Source organism: Setaria italica, chromosome I (assembly GCF_000263155.2).
Source record: "Setaria italica strain Yugu1 chromosome I, Setaria_italica_v2.0, whole genome shotgun sequence".
Taxonomy (NCBI): Eukaryota; Viridiplantae; Streptophyta; class Magnoliopsida; order Poales; family Poaceae; genus Setaria; species Setaria italica.
This window is the reverse complement of record NC_028450.1, coordinates 6,320,666-6,335,504: the sequence shown is the minus strand read 5'-3', so window position 1 is coordinate 6,335,504 and position 14,839 is coordinate 6,320,666. Positions and strand designations below refer to the sequence as shown.

At 41.7% G+C, this 14,839-nt stretch overlaps 2 protein-coding genes and 1 pseudogene across 2 annotated transcripts; all 3 read left to right on the top strand.

The window, feature by feature from the left end:
* The first annotated feature begins 212 nt into the window (after positions 1-212).
* Positions 213-6,292, top strand: LOC101778282 (V-type proton ATPase catalytic subunit A). Its single transcript, XM_004951679.4, has 19 exons — positions 213-406; positions 1,128-1,254; positions 1,367-1,422; positions 1,509-1,565; positions 1,653-1,764; positions 1,873-1,910; positions 2,036-2,137; positions 2,234-2,290; positions 2,917-2,988; positions 3,137-3,238; positions 3,354-3,549; positions 3,695-3,801; positions 4,183-4,377; positions 4,475-4,561; positions 4,794-4,898; positions 5,188-5,285; positions 5,372-5,450; positions 5,729-5,817; positions 5,892-6,292. Exons 1-19 carry the CDS (start codon positions 335-337, stop codon positions 6,004-6,006), a joined length of 1,866 nt encoding a protein of 621 aa, XP_004951736.1. The 5' UTR covers positions 213-334; the 3' UTR covers positions 6,007-6,292.
* A 989-nt stretch (positions 6,293-7,281) lies between these two features.
* On the top strand, positions 7,282-8,942 carry LOC101785291 (annotated as a pseudogene).
* Positions 8,943-9,455: 513 nt separating this feature from the next.
* Positions 9,456-14,751, top strand: LOC101777196. The gene is made up of 11 exons (XM_004951677.3): positions 9,456-9,656; positions 10,289-10,796; positions 10,918-11,016; positions 11,979-12,079; positions 12,165-12,236; positions 12,612-12,702; positions 12,896-12,976; positions 13,467-13,523; positions 13,613-13,735; positions 13,819-13,857; positions 14,228-14,751. Exons 2-11 carry the CDS (start codon positions 10,422-10,424, stop codon positions 14,354-14,356), a joined length of 1,167 nt encoding a protein of 388 aa, XP_004951734.1. The 5' UTR covers positions 9,456-9,656; positions 10,289-10,421; the 3' UTR covers positions 14,357-14,751.
* The last annotated feature ends 88 nt before the right edge of the window (positions 14,752-14,839 follow it).

Genomic DNA, 14,839 nt, shown 5'->3' with positions numbered 1-14,839 from the left:
TAACTTTTGAAAAAATTGCTCTTTAAACGCCGTGTCCCCACATGCCAGCGTCCACGTCAGCCACCCCAGCTGCAACACGAAGTAACCGTACCAAGGCATCGTCCAACGGGATCCGATCAGCGATCACAACACATCACGATTTGCTCCATAAAAAAAACAGAGCGAAATAAAAATCGAGGACGACATCTATTTAAAGGCTGAATCCACCTCACCTGCGTGGCCCTCCTCCCCATCGCTTCCTCTCCGCTACTCCCCTCCCCCGACCAGATCGCGACGAGGCGCCGCGCGATCCGACCCAGGCCGAGGCCGACGACCCAACTCGCCGCCGGCGGCCATGGCGTACGGCGACCGCGTCACCACCTTCGAGGACTCCGAGAAGGAGAGCGAGTACGGCTATGTCCGCAAGGTCCGCGCCTCCTCCGCCCTCCCTCCCCCTCCCGCTCGCATTGCTTCCGTCTAGATCCCGCTGCTCGATTCCGCGCGATCTCTGGTGGGCGCGGGCTGTACCGTGTGGCGGCTGAGTCCGCCGCGCCTCGCGTGCTCGGATCGAGCTGAATTGCTGCCAGATTTGGTTTGCCTGCGAGGTGTCGTTGGGGATTTGGGTGGTGCTGACGGTTACCTTAGTGGATCTCTCGGGCGTGACTGGCCCTGTCAAGGTGGCGCTGGGATCTAGCCCGCATTGGTGGGGAGTCAGCTTGGCCCGGTAGTTTTGGAGATTCGTGGAGTGGTGTTTTGATCGCGGTTGCGCTATCGTTTGATCCGTGGTGTGTGGTTGCTGACAGGTTATATTCTTTCGATTAGTAGATTCTGATGGATTTTGACTAGGTGCACGCTTATGAATTGTAGGTCTTTGGTTTGCATCGTCATGTAATTAGTTGAGTTAGTGTGAGTACATAAGTTTACCTTTTTTGTGGAAGCCGGATGCGTGTTTTGAGCTTCTGATGCCATAATGCACTTGCTTGTACCTCTGATAGTCTGATGCCATAACCTCCTTTCTAGCTTGGCTATTTGCTACCTGTTCGCAAGACATGGCATCTTCTGCTAATGTTCTGCACTACAGTTTCATGTATAACAGCTCTTACTCTGTTTATTATGTTTTGACTGACCTTGTGGCTGGTTTGTTGTAGGTCTCTGGACCTGTGGTCGTGGCTGATGGAATGGCGGGTGCTGCCATGTATGAGCTTGTTCGTGTTGGCCACGATAACCTCATTGGGGAAATTATCCGTCTCGAGGGTGATTCAGCTACAATCCAAGGTATGCAACAGGGTGGATCATCTCTCTAATATATTGTTCAACATGATAAGTTTCTTTCCAGTTGAACAATGTATAGTAAACTGACCTTGCAAATGCTGTCACTTGTGTGTAGTTTATGAGGAAACAGCTGGACTTATGGTTAATGATCCTGTTTTGAGAACAAGAAAGGTGCATTTTAGTTATCTTCTGATCTTACTATATCTTTTAGTGCCATTGTTTTGCTATCTTCTAACATTGTAACTATTCCCTTGCAGCCTCTTTCTGTTGAGTTGGGACCTGGAATTCTAGGAAACATTTTTGATGGTATCCAGGTAAGCTGAACAAGGCTCATTTTTCTGGTCATTTACTTTTGTTACTTCGTATATGTTATCCTCATCCTTCCTGTATTATGTTTGCAGCGCCCTCTAAAAACCATTGCTATTAAATCAGGAGATGTGTACATTCCTCGTGGTGTTTCAGTTCCTGCCCTTGACAAAGATACATTGTGGGAGTTTCAGCCAAATAAACTAGGTAATGCCTTAGTGTAGAATTTATATTATCCAAATGATCTTCCGTGCTGTTTTTGTTACTTCTAAGCTCGTGATGCTATCTAAATACATTTTCTTGTGTTGTGTCTAGGTGTTGGAGATGCCATCACAGGTGGAGATCTATATGCTGTAAGTTCCTATGATGTTGAATTCCATTTATGGCTATTATTCTGAACAATAATAGCTGTTTGTGATATCTAGATGCATGTCATTGGCCCTCATTTATACCCTAATGATTGCCTATTATATTGCAGACTGTCTTTGAGAACACATTGATGCAGCACCATGTTGCTCTTCCACCTGGTGCTATGGGGAAAGTAAGTTACATTGCACCAGCTGGTCAGTACAGCCTGCAGGTTAGTCAGCTCTTGCCTTATACTAAGTCTTATTGATTTAATGTGTTCTACATTTGCTCAATTTTATTTGAAACCTTGCTATTGCTTTTTATGCAGGATACAGTGCTAGAATTGGAATTTCAGGGCATAAAAAAGCAATTTACCATGCTTCAGGTAAAAAACTAATTCTTTTTAGGAAAAGGTCTATTTTACTCCCCTCACCCATTTACTTTGTCCACTTAACCCCCTAAGCAAAATTTAGGCTCACTTTACTCCCCCAAACTATTTCATTTGGTCCAATCTACCCCCTAATTAGATTTCTCTTTTTCGTTTCTTCGCGTACAAATTGAATTTTAATTTCAGATTTTGTCAGTTCACTTATAACATGATGCTCCATGTTAGAAAAATATATTAGAATTTTTTCATGATTACTTTTCGTACAGTTTTGTATATCTAAGATCAATTTCGTATTAAATGTTCCTAACCTATGAAAATAACCATGAAAAATTCGTAGTATAATTTCTAACATGAGGCATCATGTTTTGTATATGCTCACAAAATTTGAACTCAAAATTCAACTCATACATGAAGAAACAAAAAAGAGAAATCTAATTAGGGGGTAGATTGGACCAAATGAAATAGGTTAGGGGAGTAAAGTGAGCCAAAACTTTGTTCAGGGTTTAAGCGGACAAAGTGGATAGGTGAGGGGAGTAAAATGGACTTTTTCCTTATTTTAATGAAGATGGAACTCTATAAGGATTGAAGAATTAGTTTAATATTCTTCATTCATTGCCTTGCAGACATGGCCTGTGCGATCACCAAGGCCTGTTGCGTCGAAGATTGCTGCAGATACACCTCTTCTGACAGGGCAGGTTTGTATAGAAGTTACCTTGAGCTTTGTTGTCATAACAAAATGTTTAATACATTTTAATCAATCCTAGTGAAAAGCTTGAAGTCACAAAACATTTTCAGATGTCTTTTCCTTTTATATCTTACTCCTCCACTTTTGAATGGTTCCAGCGTGTACTTGATGCATTGTTCCCCTCAGTTCTGGGAGGAACTTGTGCTATTCCAGGAGCTTTTGGTTGTGGGAAAACTGTCATTAGTCAGGCACTTTCAAAGGTGATTTCCCCCCACCTTTACTACTACTATTACTATTGCCCCTGCTACCATATAGCAGATTCCTCCTATTGTCTTGATGGTCTCATCTTGAAACTTTGCCAATTGATATCTGCAGTACTCCAATTCCCAAGCTGTGGTTTACGTGGGCTGTGGTGAAAGAGGAAATGAGATGGCTGAGGTTCTCATGGACTTTCCCCAGTTGACAATGACATTGGAAGATGGCCGTGAGGAGTCAGTCATGAAGAGAACAACACTGGTGGCTAACACATCTAACATGCCTGTCGCTGCTCGTGAAGCCTCCATCTATACAGGTAAAACTAAAACCCTGTTGCTTTGATAGAGGGTAGGAAGATAGTCTTGATGGTAGAGGCACATCTCTGTCAGCCTGTCAGATATATCTCTGCTTGGTCCAGTGTAGAGTTTCTGAAAGTCTTATATTGTATCTTTTCCTCTCAGGAATTACAATTGCTGAGTATTTCCGTGACATGGGTTACAACGTCAGCATGATGGCTGATTCCACCTCCCGATGGGCTGAGGCATTGCGTGAAATCTCAGGGCGTTTGGTAGGTTACTCATCTTATATCCTAAAATTGGTGTCTTTCAAAACAATTAAAGGAGAATGAGAGCAAAAAATCACTTTCTCCAGTTCGTCAAGTGTTGTGCCAACATGATCCTTTAGTGAAGTTGTATTTTCTCATTCTACATTTGTCACTAGCAAATTTGACTTAGGATTTTGATGCTATGCTAATCTGTTGTTAAGAGATAAGAATGACTCTGATGACCAACATTAAGTTGTGAACAAGCATATATCGTTAGAGCGGCTGAGTTCTAAGATATCATTTGGAAATACTTTGAACTCTTGCTTCACTATGTTGATCATTGATCATTTTTCACATCCTGTCTATTTGACTTTATAACTGATGATGCACTTTTTTTTGGTCCAGGCTGAAATGCCTGCTGATAGTGGTTACCCAGCTTATTTGGCTGCACGATTGGCATCCTTTTATGAACGTGCTGGTAAGGTGAAATGTCTAGGAAGTCCAGACAGGACTGGCAGTGTCACAATTGTTGGAGCTGTCTCTCCTCCTGGTGGTGATTTTTCAGACCCTGTTACCTCCGCAACCCTCAGTATTGTTCAGGTAAGGAAGTTGCAAATAACTCCACAACTTGTTCCATCCTGATTGACAGTGTTTACTGTTTCATTATTGTTAAATCATGCGTTGATCTTGTTTGCAGGTCTTCTGGGGTTTAGATAAAAAGCTTGCTCAAAGGAAGCATTTCCCATCTGTGAATTGGCTCATTTCCTACTCAAAATACTCTCAGGTTATTCCCTAACTTGCTTAAACTGTTCTCTCTATTGGTTTCACTCAAAATATGGAGCATAAGAGAAGAAACAAAAAGGTTGCTGAAAATGTCACATTGTTGTGTTAATTGGGCAAGGGTGTTCTATTAGTTACATTTATCCTGAGGAGATGTTTGTCTGCAGGTCTTAGTTTCTCCTGTTAGTGTTCTCCATTGTTGATGTCTTGTGACAATGCCGTTTTCTGCCTTGCAGGCCCTTGAGTCCTTCTATGAGAAATTTGATCCAGATTTCATTGATATTAGGACAAAAGCACGTGAGGTGTTGCAGAGGGAGGATGATCTAAATGAAATTGTGCAGGTATATTTTGTTTATGGATACTCACATGGAATACTGTGATGTTTCGACTTTTGACCTTTTTTTCTTTATTATGTTGCCTTGTTATGCATGCTCTTCTGTCATGCAACCTGCTAATGACTAAAATTCTATATGCGTGAATATACTTTTCATGCCCTAAACATTATAGATAATTGCCATGCGCAACTGCGTTAAATATTTTGTCTGTATACAGTAGTCCTGATAAATCCTTTCCAAAGGACTCATTTGCCCTCCATGGTATTGATTTTGACTTCTTAATCCATATATCCAGCTTGTTGGTAAAGATGCGCTGGCAGAATCCGACAAGATCACGCTGGAGACAGCAAAGCTTCTGAGAGAAGATTATTTGGCACAAAATGCGTTTACCCCGTGAGTGCCCTAGTTAATTCTACACATTTTGTTGCTCGTTTGCCTCCATGCTGATTCTGACCATGTTATTGTGCTGCTTAATATAGATATGATAAGTACTGCCCATTCTACAAATCTGTTTGGATGATGCGCAACATTATTCACTTCAACACATTGGCAAATCAGGTAAGCTCTTGGTGGCAGTACTAATATGGTTTCCAATTTATTTTTCCGCTGGTGGTTTTGGCATGACCTAGAAAATCATATTACACTTCTGAATATTTTCTAATCATGTAACGTCACTGATGTATGTTATTGTTCCACCTTCTGGTATCCTTGTTTTTTGTTTGTCGGGATTTTTAATGATAATTGCATTTGAATGCAAGAATGGTAAATGAATAATTAGAGCTAAATTAATATATAACTTGTGAAATTGCATATTTATATGTTTGTGTCATTTGTAGGCTGTGGAGCGGGCAGCTGGTACTGATGGCCATAAGATAACATACAGTGTCATAAAGCATCGCTTGGGCGATCTATTCTATCGCTTAGTGTAAGCATTTTTAATTTATTTTCAATACTACTTTTGATGGCTTCATCACTAACAGTTCTTTATGTACATTACAGATCTCAAAAGTTTGAGGATCCTGCGGAAGGCGAAGATGCTTTGGTTGCCAAATTTAAGAAACTATATGATGACCTTACCGCTGGGTTCCGCAATCTAGAGGATGAGGCACGGTGAACTGTTGTAGATTTTGTGTAAACAATAAGGACTGCCAGATGTTTCATAAGATACGGAAGTTGTAGATTGAGATCATGTATGAGATTTTTCCGCGCCGCTACTTCGCCATATCACTGTTTTGGCCATCTGTGCTCGACGGACACCCTGTTTATTTCTATGTATCATTTATTGCCATCATCATTGTAATAAGCGATGGGCATGCGTGTAGTTGAATAAGTACAATGTCCATGTATTTAAACCATCAATGCCATCTTTATTTGTTTGTTGAAAAATTATGCTTCTTACCTTTTTGGGTATTCATTTGTGCTGATTAAACATATTACGTGAGGAGCGACAGCCGACAGGTAATTATCATCTGACTTTATGGCAGATGCTTCTATCATCTAGAGCCTTGTACAAGAGGTAAATAAGCGAAGATGCGTTTACACATCCTGATCGTAACTTGTACAACCTCTGGCTGCACAGATTGAGACATCAACGTTAACTCCTTTTTAAGACTCATCTTTTGTTAAACATAAAAATTAAGGTGTTTACTTACAAAATGTTGAACAGAGGTGGTATACTTTTCTTTACGATGTATCACCATGCATCAATGTATCATTTCATGAGCTTTTAGATGTCCAAGCGTGGTCATGGAGTTTACAGTCCCTTTATGACTTTATCTCCAACTACAATTGCATAGGATGGTTAGATAAGACACTATACAAGTGAAATTAATCTGAGTGGTTGACCAGGATGGCCTGTCCTTTAACTCTTCTGCTCTCTAGTTTTCTAATCGTGTTTAGGAAACTACCTTTAATATGCCTAATCATTGGACCTTTTTAATACAGTGCACATAGACGCGTTCGACCTGTTCTGACGTGTTTTTGTTTGTATGGACAGGATGTTGTTGGACTCGATCCATGTGAAGGATTTCCAAAAGAATTCCGCACCAAATATATAGAAGGAAAAAAAGTAAGATCCCTTTAGGAGGTGTGTGTAGAGTTAATATAAAGAAGGGAAAAGGAAGCAAGATCCCTTTTAGGATGTATTATAGAGTTAGTAGCTTCCTTATCCATTGCCCAATTGACAATTGTTGTATTATAACTACATTCCTTGATTCCTTCCGCCATTCCTGTTTCGTTGGATTCTTCTTTAGTTATGCGCATTGTTTGAGGACTCATGAATTGAAATCACATTTGTTTACGGCTTTTGTGTTCACCAAAGAGCACCTGTTTTGCTGTTTTTTGTTAAAAAAACAAAATGCATGTAAGTAATGTTTGGACTCGACCAAGCATGAATTCACCAAAGAGCACTCAGGTTGACCATCATTATGTTACTTACCAAGGTGATTCCTCAAATTTGCACATTGATGTCAACATCTAAGGGGAACTGAAAAAATATTTTTATAATTACCATATTTTATCATCCACGGACAAAACAAAGGTCAAATATAGTGAGTGGTTGTCAGATCAAGTAATCCAACTATAAATTTCTCCAACCGAAGTCAAGACCAAACATCCGGCACTATTTTATGGGCATGACCTTAGTAATTAGGGATTATATAGAATACGAATACGTAAAGCTATTGTACTAGTTTTTATTTTATTTTGAAAAATTTATTGTACTAGTTTTTATAGAATAATAACATGGTCATGTATGCAATGTTACAAATACGGGTTCTTCAAGTTTAGAAGATTAGAAGAAATCTAATTAGTCACTCTCAAGCTTATCAAATTTTGTCTAATTTAGTTCCCACTCTTAATTAGAGTTTTCCAAGATAAGTATGTTATTAGGTGTTTTTGACAACGTATTACGTTCGTGACATCAATGTATATCAGATTAATTTTTTTGAAAGGTATATCAAATTAATTTTGTAAAACTTCTATAGTCCGAAGATCTAAAATACTCCTATATGAATATTCAATTTTAAAAATAACACATTTTCCTATAACTTTTTGTGATACCCCTCGACAACCCATCGTCATCCGCCCGCTGCTCTCGACTCTCGAGTTGTGCGGACAGGTGAAGGTGGAAGAGAGAATTCTCTATTTGATACCAGAAAAATGATCCGTTCCTTTCTTGACTCTCAAAATTTTTTCCTTCCTTATTTGATACTGATTTCAACTTTTATTCCCAAATTGACACTCTTATCGACTTTTCATCCGACCACCGTTAAATTCCTGTGAAAAGACCATTTTCCCCTGTGAAGAACGTGGGCTCCATCGCAACCACCCTTCTCCTTCCTCACTCCGCTTGTCTCACCAGCGCATCAGCTCGCGCCCGCCACTGCACCCGCTCCGGCCGACGCCCCAGCTTCTACGCTCGCAGCTCTTGTTGTGGCAGCAGCAGCGGGGCCTGGCGCTGTTGCTCCTCGGCCTGCCGGCGCAGCCCATGAAGTAGGCTGGGGCGGCGCCGCTGCCATCGGCCGTCGCAAAGCTGTACCGCAGCGTGCGGCAGTGGCACTGGGGCAAGTGGCGGAGATCTACCTGGAATCGGACGCAGCTGTGGCTCGGCACCTTCGACTCCGCCGAGGACGCGACGCTCGCCTACGACAAGGCGGCCTTCCGCCTCCGCGGCGACACGTCATGCCTCAACTTCTCGTCCCTCCACCGCGGCGGCGCGCACCTTGCGGGTCCGCTCAACGCCTCCATCGACACCAAGCTCACCGTCATCTCCAAGGCCTCGCCGCCATGTCCGATTCCAAATCCGCCACCGCTACCTCGAATTCGCTCGAGGCCTTGGCGTCCACGACCACGACGAAGGGTGACGAGTCGGTGCACTCCACCGGCTCGGCTCCTCCTCTCGTGGCGTTCCAGAAGCAACAGCAGCAGGTGGCGCCACTCCCGAAGATGGTGAGCTTGGACTTCACGGAGGCGCCATGGGACGAGTCCGCCGCCTTGCACCTCAACAAGTACCTATCATGGGAGATCGACTGGGACTCCATCCTCTCGTGATCAAGCCAATAAGCAGATTGCTCAATCATGCGCTGGGTCGACGCGAGGCATGGCGACAACGGTACAAGGACGCCTGGCGGGGCGCGTGGTGACATCAAGCGGGCGACGGTGTTGCATAGGGACGGCCTGGGCTGTTCAAGCCATGAGAGGGGGAGGGAGGAAGAGAAGGGTGGTTGCAGTGGAGGCCACGTTCTTCATAGGGGCAAAATGGTCTTTTCATACGGAATTTAACGGTGGTCGGATGGAAAATTGAACAGAGTGTCAATTTGGGAATGAAAGTTGAAGTTGGTATTAAATAAGGAAGAAAAAAATTTTAAGAACCAAGAAAGAAATGATTAATTTTTTGATGTTAAATAGGGAGTCCTTTCAGGTGTGGAAAGCCAAAGCCGGAGCCAAACCCCCACGGTTAGATGCTAAAAACAGTGGAGGCCTTGCGGTAAACCCACCCGTGTGGAGGCCTTGCCGTAAACGCCTTAACAAAATAATTAACCCCACTCCGGCGTTAATTTAATCCCACTGCTTAAATCCCTCTCCTTCCTCTCCCCTTCGCCTCCACCACCTCCAGCTCCACCTCGTCTCCCACCACCGCCGCGCGCGAGCCCTAGCCCGATCTCGCCGGCACCACGCCTCAGATCCCGCCGCCCGTGCCGCCCAGGGACGCGCGCCGCCGGATTCGCCGCTCCTCGCGCCGCAGCGCGCCCTGACCGGACCAGGGTAAGTCCTCCGCGCCGGTTGAGCTCGACCAGGCCCCCCTGCTACCCTCCTCGCATTGGGCTGGGGTTGCTCCGGGGATGGGCTCGTCCTGCAGCGGCTTGATGCTTGCTCGTGTTTGTCGGGGTCGTGCTGTTACGGTTTCCGTGTGAATTATCGGGGCGATTTTGGTGTGGGCGTGTGATTTGCTGTGTTTGCGAGTGCTCGTGCGTCGGTTTCGATTCGGAATGCGGTGCCGGCTGCGGTTGGGGGCGTGAGATTTGGTTAATAGTTGACTTTTGGATGCCACCTGTTTCGACTCTTCCACCGTCTTTGGTGGGCATGATTTGATTTAGGCAAGAGGGATCGCCAGCTGTTTTCGTTGTTCTGATCGATGAGACAGTTGGACGATTCAGAATCATTTGTTTGTAGCCCGCCCAGTAGTCACACAGCCAAGCAAGTAGGAGCATGGGGGAGTAGTTACAGAAGTAAGACAAGTAGCAGATCTCGTAGGTTAGCCTTTGGATTAGTAGGGGGTGATTAGCTATAGACTTGTAGTGTTTCATCTTGCTCAAATTGCTTACTGTTCATGATGGCAGTGTGATTTGTAGCTTTCTCAGTCCGTAGACTAATACTGTGGTTACCTTGCATTGCAGCAAAGAAGGCAACTCTGGAGGCATAGCACAATTCATCCTGGCTGGAGGTTCCTGCGTGGCATGCAGTATTGCAGTACTGGTGGAGGCTGTCATCACAAGGCATATATTGTTGTGATTTGGCGATGGCAAGGAGATGAAACAGGTGTGGCAGCGGAGCAGCAAGGACATGACAGCCATGCCCCCTCCGCGCCACCGAGGCGCTGCTAAGAAGCCCATGTGGATCATCGTGCTATTGTCGTTGGTTTGCGTTGCACTTATGGGGGCCTACGTCTACCCACCACGGCGCTACTCTGCATGCTACTTCTTTGCTTCAAGTGTCTGTACTCCGTTCAAGGATTGGCTACCTAATGTTGCTCGGGAGAGAACTGATGAAGAGATTGTTTCATCTGTGGTTAATAGGGACCTCCTTTCAATGCCTATGCCTGTGTCAAAAAATCCAAAGATTGCCTTTATGTTCTTGACACCAGGTTCATTGCCTTTTGAGAAATTATGGGAGAAATTTTTACAGGTTTAGTGCTTATATACACCCATCATCTAATTTTTTAGTTTAAAGTATCAGTTTGTCTTATGTCTGCCTGTACCATCATCATGTAATGGTTCATTTAATTTGTTCGAATTTTTGTGCACAGGGTCACGATGGGCGATATTCCATCTATATCCACGCATCTCGTGAGAAACCTGTACATTCTAGCTCTCTGTTTGTTGGCCGTGAAATTCGCAGTGAAAAGGTACTCCTTCCCACCCCACTTTATATATGCTTTTCTTGGTTAATGCCTTGGTTTCAGTCAGTAAAAATAGCATCATATCTTGACCATTTATGTGATTATTGAGAAAGAAGAAAACTGTGTTACGGCTTTTCTGTTTTGTGCCTTTTTAGTGAATATCTTGCAACACTAGATCAACTGTTTTGTTGCCTGAAATTTTATTAGAGCCTATCTGTCTAGGGATGCCATTAGGTACGATATGGATAACTCTAAGCAGAAGGAGACGCACTGATGACAGTTAAAATTCGGTGTGATTTCAATTGATGTCTATTCAATAGTTGAGCATAATTATCTAAGTTGTGAATAATAGTAACTCAAATCAAACAGATAGTTTCTGATATTGAATCAAGATAACTATCAAGGGTATAATTTGAACTGTTCAGAGGTACTAAGAAAAATAGGTTTTATGCCGCCCATCGTAGTAGCCAAGTTTCTTAGCATGAAACTAACCATATATGACATGTATAGCGTAAAGGTTTCTTTTTTAAGTTCGTACTATTAGGTGTTTGTCTTCCATGCTTTATAGAGCTACATTGGGATTTAAATGAAATAATGGATCTGGTTCTGCGAGACAGGGGAAGATTATGTAGTATAACACTGGGAGTTGGCACACATAGAGAAACAAAATTACTTTGCAAAGGCCAATATGAGAGTGGAAACTGGAAAATCTAAAAACAGTTGTTAGTTTTCAATGGCTATAAGTGAAATTACTTTTGCAGTGAATGAATTGAAATACGGGGTTAGCTTTTAATATAGCTTTGACTTTTGTTTTAGTCTTTATGGAATGTAAACCTATTAAACTATGTCTTCTAAAGTTTCACTAATTTACATCTAGCTTTCCCTTTTCCTGAAACACCATTCTATTGATTTGGGTTTCATTTTTTGTTTATATGGAACTAAAACATTAGAATGACCCTGAATTGCAGGTAGTATGGGGGAGGATTTCAATGGTTGATGCAGAGAAGAGGCTATTAGCAAATGCATTGGAAGATGTTGATAATCAATTTTTCATCTTGCTTTCTGACAGGTTCTAAATGATTTTACATGCAAAAGATTTTTTTTTCAATTCTTTTGCTAGTGATTTTAATTAAAAAAAATTCTTTGTATGACAGCTGTGTTCCACTACATACATTTGATTACATATATAATTATCTGATGGGAACCAATGTCAGCTTCATTGATTGGTAAGAACTCTGTAAGTGATATTTCAGTTCTTATGTAAAGAATAAGCAGATACATGAAACTAGTGTTAAGAGGACATAGTTCTTCGTAACTCCCCATGTATTGAGGACTAGACATCTATGTCAAATTCAATTGGAATCCTATTTTTGTGGTAATAGTTGTGAATCTGGTAATTAGGAATGCTTCTATGATGCCCATAAATTTTTCAGGGACAATGGTGTTCCTGGCATATGTTACTATAAATATAGTAAGGATAGTCCGGATAAGATATGTATTTTGTTCTGAAAAAAATAGATCAAGGAGTTATCCCAGTTTTATTAACTTATAACTGGAGTGAAAAAAAGAGCTTATGTGTTCTTCTGATTTTGTTATATCAGTTTCCTAGATCCTGGCCCGCATGGAACTGGAAGGTATTCCACGGAAATGCTTCCTGAAATAGAACAGAGGGACTTCAGGAAGGGTGCCCAGGTAAATGTTTGCTATACTAGTTCTCTATTTTTCAGAACATATGATGCTCCATAGTATAGGCACTCATATATATCCATAATACTGTCGTGTCGTATAGGCCATCTTACAATCAGGACATGGAGTTTTTATTGATGTATGATTATCATTTTTTTTTCATGATTTTGCTGAGTATTTTTTTTTGTGCTTGCTGCAGTGGTTTGCTATAACACGAAGGCATGCTTTACTGATTCTGGCAGACAACCTTTACTACAATAAGTTCAAGCTATATTGCAAGGTATGTTCCCCTCACATACGTGTTTTTCAATTGAATGTAACTGGACTCAAGTTACGCCTTCCAAATAACATGCTTATGTTCTTTAGGTCTGTGATTTATACCTATCATCATGAAACTTAAGTACAATAATATTTAGAAATGACCTAAAATTTGGAAAATCAGGGAAAAGACTTTTGTCTCATAGCTCCAAATGTGTCAGGCCATAAACCTTTTGGCAGAATGCTATGAGCTATCCCTCACAAATCCTTTTCATTTCTTCTCAGTGTGAGACTACAGCACACAGGCTTGATTTATAACTGACAAAGCTTGAGCATGTTACATTACATCTCATACAAATAGTCACATGACAGTCTGTTAGCATTATGTCCATGTTACATAATAGCTGTTTCCAGAACAAATGATCATGGGTTTATTTAACCTTATTAGAACAATTCATGGTTTCTTAAAACTTGGTTTTAGCTAAGCAATGCTTTGCTTTTGTGATTTGCAGCCAGCAGAGGGACGCAACTGTATTGCTGATGAGCATTATTTGCCAACCCTCTTCAATGTCAGTAATTGTTTTGAACTGATATTTGTCTTTGCTTTATTCTTGGTCCCTTGCTTTTCATTTTTGATATATTTGGCTTCAACCTTCAGATGGTGGATCCTGGTGGAATTGCCAACTGGTCACTTACTCATGTTGATTGGTCTGAGGGAAAATGGCATCCAAGGTCATATAGGGCTGCAGATGTTACCTATGAACTCTTAAAGAACATAACGGTGTGTTTTTATCTTGCTAAATGGAAAGCATATTTTTGCCACTTGTCGTTTTCATACTGATTTGTTTGCTTTACTTTTTGCAGTCTGTCAGTGAGAATTTCCACATTACAAGTGATGATAAGGTAAACATATTAATTCCTCCCTGTCTCCCAAACAGAACTTAGGAATGTGCTATTACTTCTTTGCTGGGATTTGGTCGTGGTTACTGTCTTACTTTGTACCGTACTTGTCTGAAAACACCTGAAAATATTTTTTTCCCTCGTGTGCCTTTCGCTCAAGGTATCAGTCTTGACCTTAGTTTTTGGATTGTTAAGCAAGGCAACTGTGACCTGTTTCATGTAAACTCTTTTCTGATAGTGTGTTAAGATACTTTGTTCTAACCACTAGCTGGCATGCTGAAGAATGTCCCACGCCAATAATTCTTTGAAGTTGAAAAATACTGTGTTGTAGCATCTGTCTGGATTAACACGTATTTCTTTATCTCCATTGCAGAAAGTTGCGACTGTGGCCCCATGTATGTGGAACGGAACAAAAAGACCGTGCTACCTTTTTGCTAGAAAGTTTTACCCAGAAACTCTGAACAACCTATTGAAGCTATTCTCCAGTTACACATCAGCTTGAGTTCTACATGATTTTTTGTCTTTGGCCTAGGAGATTCACCTAGGATTTCTTTCCTTTTTTCTCTCTCTGTTTCATGTAAATTGTGAAATTGATACTTAGCGGCTTAACACAGAGTCACAGATCCAGGGCCAGAGACATCTTGTAATTCTGAGTCCCTTGGTAGGGCTGAGGTGCTCTTTGTTTAGTATTGACACTGCCCTCCCTGTAATTCGTGGTGCCCTCTGTATGTTTCTGTTAGCCCTTCACTTCACCTTTCACCTCCTCTCTCATATTCTTAGATTCCTAGCTACCATTTCCTGAGTAACAGGGGTTTTGTCAGCACGAACTGTTATTATATGATTAATTCTTTTGTAGACACCAAGTGATTATGAAATGAGTTACACTTTATAGTTTAATCCTGTCTTGTTTTGAGTTTCCATGACACTTTTACCATTCTGGCATGCATGATCATTGCGGATTGGTGGATATTAATTTCATGTAGTT

Bases quoted from the DNA above. Each gene is read 5' to 3' on its own strand.
- LOC101778282 (XM_004951679.4), top strand. From the start codon at position 335: ATGGCGTACGGCGACCGCGTCACCACCTTCGAGGACTCCGAGAAGGAG. The intron at 4,562-4,793 runs GTTATTCCCTAA...TCTGCCTTGCAG, and splicing joins CCTACTCAAAATACTCTCAG to GCCCTTGAGTCCTTCTATGA. The intron at 5,451-5,728 runs GTAAGCTCTTGG...TGTCATTTGTAG, and splicing joins TCAACACATTGGCAAATCAG to GCTGTGGAGCGGGCAGCTGG.
- LOC101777196 (XM_004951677.3), top strand. From the start codon at position 10,422: ATGAAACAGGTGTGGCAGCGGAGCAGCAAGGACATGACAGCCATGCCC. The intron at 12,080-12,164 runs GTTCTAAATGAT...TTTGTATGACAG, and splicing joins TTCATCTTGCTTTCTGACAG to CTGTGTTCCACTACATACAT. The intron at 13,524-13,612 runs GTCAGTAATTGT...TTCAACCTTCAG, and splicing joins ATTTGCCAACCCTCTTCAAT to ATGGTGGATCCTGGTGGAAT.